The sequence below is a fragment of the Postia placenta genome (assembly GCF_002117355.1).
Source record: "Postia placenta MAD-698-R-SB12 unplaced genomic scaffold POSPLAscaffold_8, whole genome shotgun sequence".
In the NCBI taxonomy this organism is placed as follows: domain Eukaryota; kingdom Fungi; phylum Basidiomycota; class Agaricomycetes; order Polyporales; family Adustoporiaceae; genus Rhodonia; species Rhodonia placenta.
Window position 1 is genome coordinate 880,592 of NW_020169839.1, and position 3,745 is coordinate 884,336.

General features: G+C 51.8%; 2 protein-coding genes across 2 annotated transcripts in view; one reads left to right on the top strand and one right to left on the bottom strand.

The window, feature by feature from the left end:
• Positions 1–240: 240 nt before the first annotated feature.
• POSPLADRAFT_1034153 (hypothetical protein) lies at positions 241–832 on the bottom strand (the record flags this gene model as incomplete). Its single annotated transcript, XM_024476999.1, has 2 exons — positions 241–610; positions 639–832. 2 exons carry the CDS (start codon positions 830–832, stop codon positions 241–243), a joined length of 564 nt encoding a protein of 187 aa, XP_024338339.1.
• A 2,559-nt stretch (positions 833–3,391) lies between these two features.
• Positions 3,392–3,745, top strand: part of POSPLADRAFT_1057322 (hypothetical protein) — a gene marked incomplete at both ends in the record, with an annotated part of 1,457 nt that continues 1,103 nt past the window's right edge. Inside the window, one exon of the mRNA XM_024480901.1 lies at positions 3,392–3,732. Coding sequence (XP_024338340.1) covers positions 3,392–3,732 — 341 coding nt within the window. The remainder of the gene's footprint in view (positions 3,733–3,745) is intronic.

A 3,745-nucleotide genomic window follows, 5' to 3' on the forward strand; every position in this document is an offset into this window, starting at 1 on the left:
AGGAAAGGGGTTGCAGCGTGCCCATGCAAAGGCACCACAGCATGGTATGCCGACCATATGTGCTAGTAGCAGGGTACTAGGCTTCGCTGTGTGTTGTGCATTCACCGATCTTCTTTCTGCTGCTAGACACATTTTGTTAGCACAGCGTTTAAATTCGCTAAACACCCGTAACGGTACGCAGCAGGATAGCGGGCTGGGCTATGTGTTTATTTTCTGACTAGGATCGTACATGAAAGAATACTAAATGGTAAGAGGAGGAAAGCGTTTGTTGACCCAGGAACAAGTCTTTGAGATACGGTACGAGCATGGGACAGTCCCGCTGAAGATATTCTGAGCGTTAGCGGTCGCGAGTCCCAAGAGCTCATCCTCTAGATCCTTTATGCGCGGGCAGTAAACCATGCTCTTCTCAATGAGGACGCGTATAGCCTGTCTAAACCATACGCGGCAGGTAAACCTCTGCACACTGGAAAGCTCAAATACAGGAGTCGCCATGGGAATCTCCTGGAGGAGGTCGCGGACCTCTGCGGGGGTAAAGGTTCGGGTAGGCGTCCGGCGAGAACCTAAGCGTGGTCTCAAACCCATCAGAAAAGTCTTGCAGCGTAGGATATGACTACAGACCGATTTTGAGAACCACGCACAACCTAGCAGAGTGTATGAGGTCCTGGTCGCTAACATCGAACCGCCAGAATTGACCGGGATCGATCGCATGGATTTTCAAAGCTTGGCCCCCAGCTCCGGCGCCAGGAAGTGCCAAACTCCAGTGGAAGGTCCCGTCATAACGAGTGAACATTGCCGCCACAATAGAGTGATTGTCTATCATTTCTTCGGCCATGGGTGCTATGTTAGGCGAGTCTGTCATCTACATGGCTGCCGCAATGAGGAAGGTCGAGGTTGTGCGTACCTTGGTTCTTGTCCACTGATTGCACACAACAGACGTGGCCGCGCCGCGTCTTTGGCCAACTGGCCTTTCATATATATGAAGGAGCTCCGATCATCCGGTTGGCCTTATTTGTCAAGAAGCCTCTCACATGCAGCAACGCGTGTTCGTAGCAGCCATGCTCTTGATAACTGGCCTTGGGCGGCCAGAAGACCCAACCCTACAGCGTCTATCGGATTGGAATGAGCCGGACAATCACACATTTCTCACCAAAGGATCTTCGCAGCGGAGTCTCTTCCGTCAAGTGACCGGAACTGTGAGCAGAGCCACACATATCACCGACAGCCGTATTGTACGACATCATGAGGACTCCCTGTTCATCCAATAGTTCAATTTCGATTCCGCCGTCGTGATAGAGAAACATCAGTTAGTGGGCACATGCCGCACATTCTACATGCCTATCCCAATGATGGCACCGAGCATCGTATAGGGCTGCTATCACGTTCGCTCCCAGCTGTATTGAATGATAGCACTCATTACAATTCCCCAAAGCGCGGCCGCGGTACGCATGCAAATACTCGCATAGAGTGAAACTCACCCTCTCATACGCTATGGTATCAGGCCCATTGACCGCAAAGCATAGCCCGATGTGTTCAACTACCCAAATTGACTCCACTGCAGATGTCTACGCGACCACGTCCACTTGCGGTCTCGCTTCTCGTGCTATTGCAGTTCATAACGCTCGCCTGCTTCTCGGCTAACGACACGCCACCCTTATACAAGGATCCTGATCTAGTGGCGAACATCTCCAGCCCGGTCCGAAAGACATCATTGGATGGTGAAGCTTTTCAGGGATCGTGCGGATTTGAGATAAGGGCGACTCGCAGTGAGAAATCGATGTACGAAGCAATGCCTGGTCTATGGCCAAACAGCGGACTTGCGGGTCCAACCGCGTGGGCGCTTCCGGAGATCGCCGCGTGCTTCAAGCCGATCTCACAGTAGGTACGTTCAAAGTTGCCGCTTCAATGTCGCTGGAAAACAAGCGACATTTAAACGGCCAAAAGCAGCGAGCAGAATCTGAGCCCCCTCCTCGAACAGCGAGATAGAAGCGACTGCTTGTCGCAAGCGCTCGCAGATTTTGGCTTACGGCATGTCACGTTTGCATGGTTCGCCAGCCTGATTGGCTGGTCAGCCCTTCGCAAGCCGAGAACATAATCAGATCACGGCTGCATCACGCTTAGTCATCTGTGACACTTTCAGCGACGTTTCAGCGACCTTCAGCCACATTTGGGCGCTCAAAAGCAGCAAAAAGTCGCTTCTTTTCCAGCGAAATTTAAGCGGCAATTTTGAATGCACCTAGGTCATAGTCTCCTGTGAGCAGAGTAGACAATACCTTCAACCTGCGCGGGCTCCGGATATCCTTATCTGACTCTCATAGCAGCCTTTGCTCCAAATACTAATTATTTGAGTGGACGATTCCCTCGCGGTCATCAAGTGACCTATCGTTGTCTCGTACCCATCCCCCCGTATCCGCACCCCACCACCGCGAAAAGGGGGTCTGGGGCAGTTAGATAGGCGCACCCCCCCCTGGATTAAGCGCCCTACAAGCGCCGGAATGTAACGGTCACAGTAGGCTTCTGGTACCTAGAAATGATGCGATCTTTGATCGCGTTCCAAATCCGGTACTCACACCTAGCAGGTCGTGTTCGAGGAAGTGTCAACAAAGGCATACCTGAGCTTGTAAAATACTTGAAAGGCCACACAAAAAATATCTATGCAAAACTCAGCCTGTAAGTCTATGACTAAATGAAGTATCATGTGGAAAGCATCATGATGAAAGCTGCAACTTCTCCTTTCAGTATCTGTGGCATCCTTATGATGTTACTGGAGGGGTATATCTCATGAAATACTTAGATTGCTGGTGGATATAGTATGTGAGGCTTATCTAAGATGCTTGAAACAAGTAAACTTGAGATTCTGTGGCAGATCACAATGTAGCGTCCACCAGTCTCGAGCACGACCTGCTAGGTGTGAGTACCGGATTTGGAACGCGATCAAAGATCGCATCATTTCTAGGTACCAGAAGCCTACTGTGACCGTTACATTCCGGCGCTTGTAGGGCGCTTAATCCAGGGGGGGGTGCGCCTATCTAACTGCCCCAGACCCCCTTTTCGCGGTGGTGGGGTGCGGATACGGGGGGATGGGTACGAGACAAACCTATCGCTGCGGCTGACCCATTCTGGTCGCTGAAACTGGGGAAGCTACTGCTCTTCGTAGACTTCTGTCAGAGACCGTCTTGGGGTTTGACTTCATACCTGAGTTCGACGTCTTGAACTACGAGGTGAGTCTTGACGGAGTCATTGTGACAATCACATCATTTATTTGTTCTCCCACCTCAGTTATATCTGGTCCCTACTGCAGCTCCCACTTCTACAACGCCTGCGCGGGAGAGTATATACCACTATATGGAAGCTTTCGCGGCGTTTAGGTCGCGGCGAACATGCTGCGCGTGTGATGCCCCTGCCATTTGGCCTGTATCTCAAGAAAGCCTACCCACAAGAGGTCTTGGCCACTCAGTACGTTCGCGAGCACACAACAATCCCTGTTCCTAGAATTCTCGACGTCGTCCCTTTCTGGCGCGATCAGGTCTACATACTGATGACGCGAGTACCCGGCGAGGAGCTAGGCAAGAGCGCAGGCCACATAAGGAACCTCTCGCCTCGTCAGCTACAGGTCCTCGAGGACACGCTTCGCGACTGGTTCGGCCAGCTCAGAGCTCTCGAGCCTCCAGATCCGGATGCGGTTTGCGGGTTTGGTGGCAATGGGATCAAAAGCTATCGCATCAGACATGACGAGTATGTTGGGCCC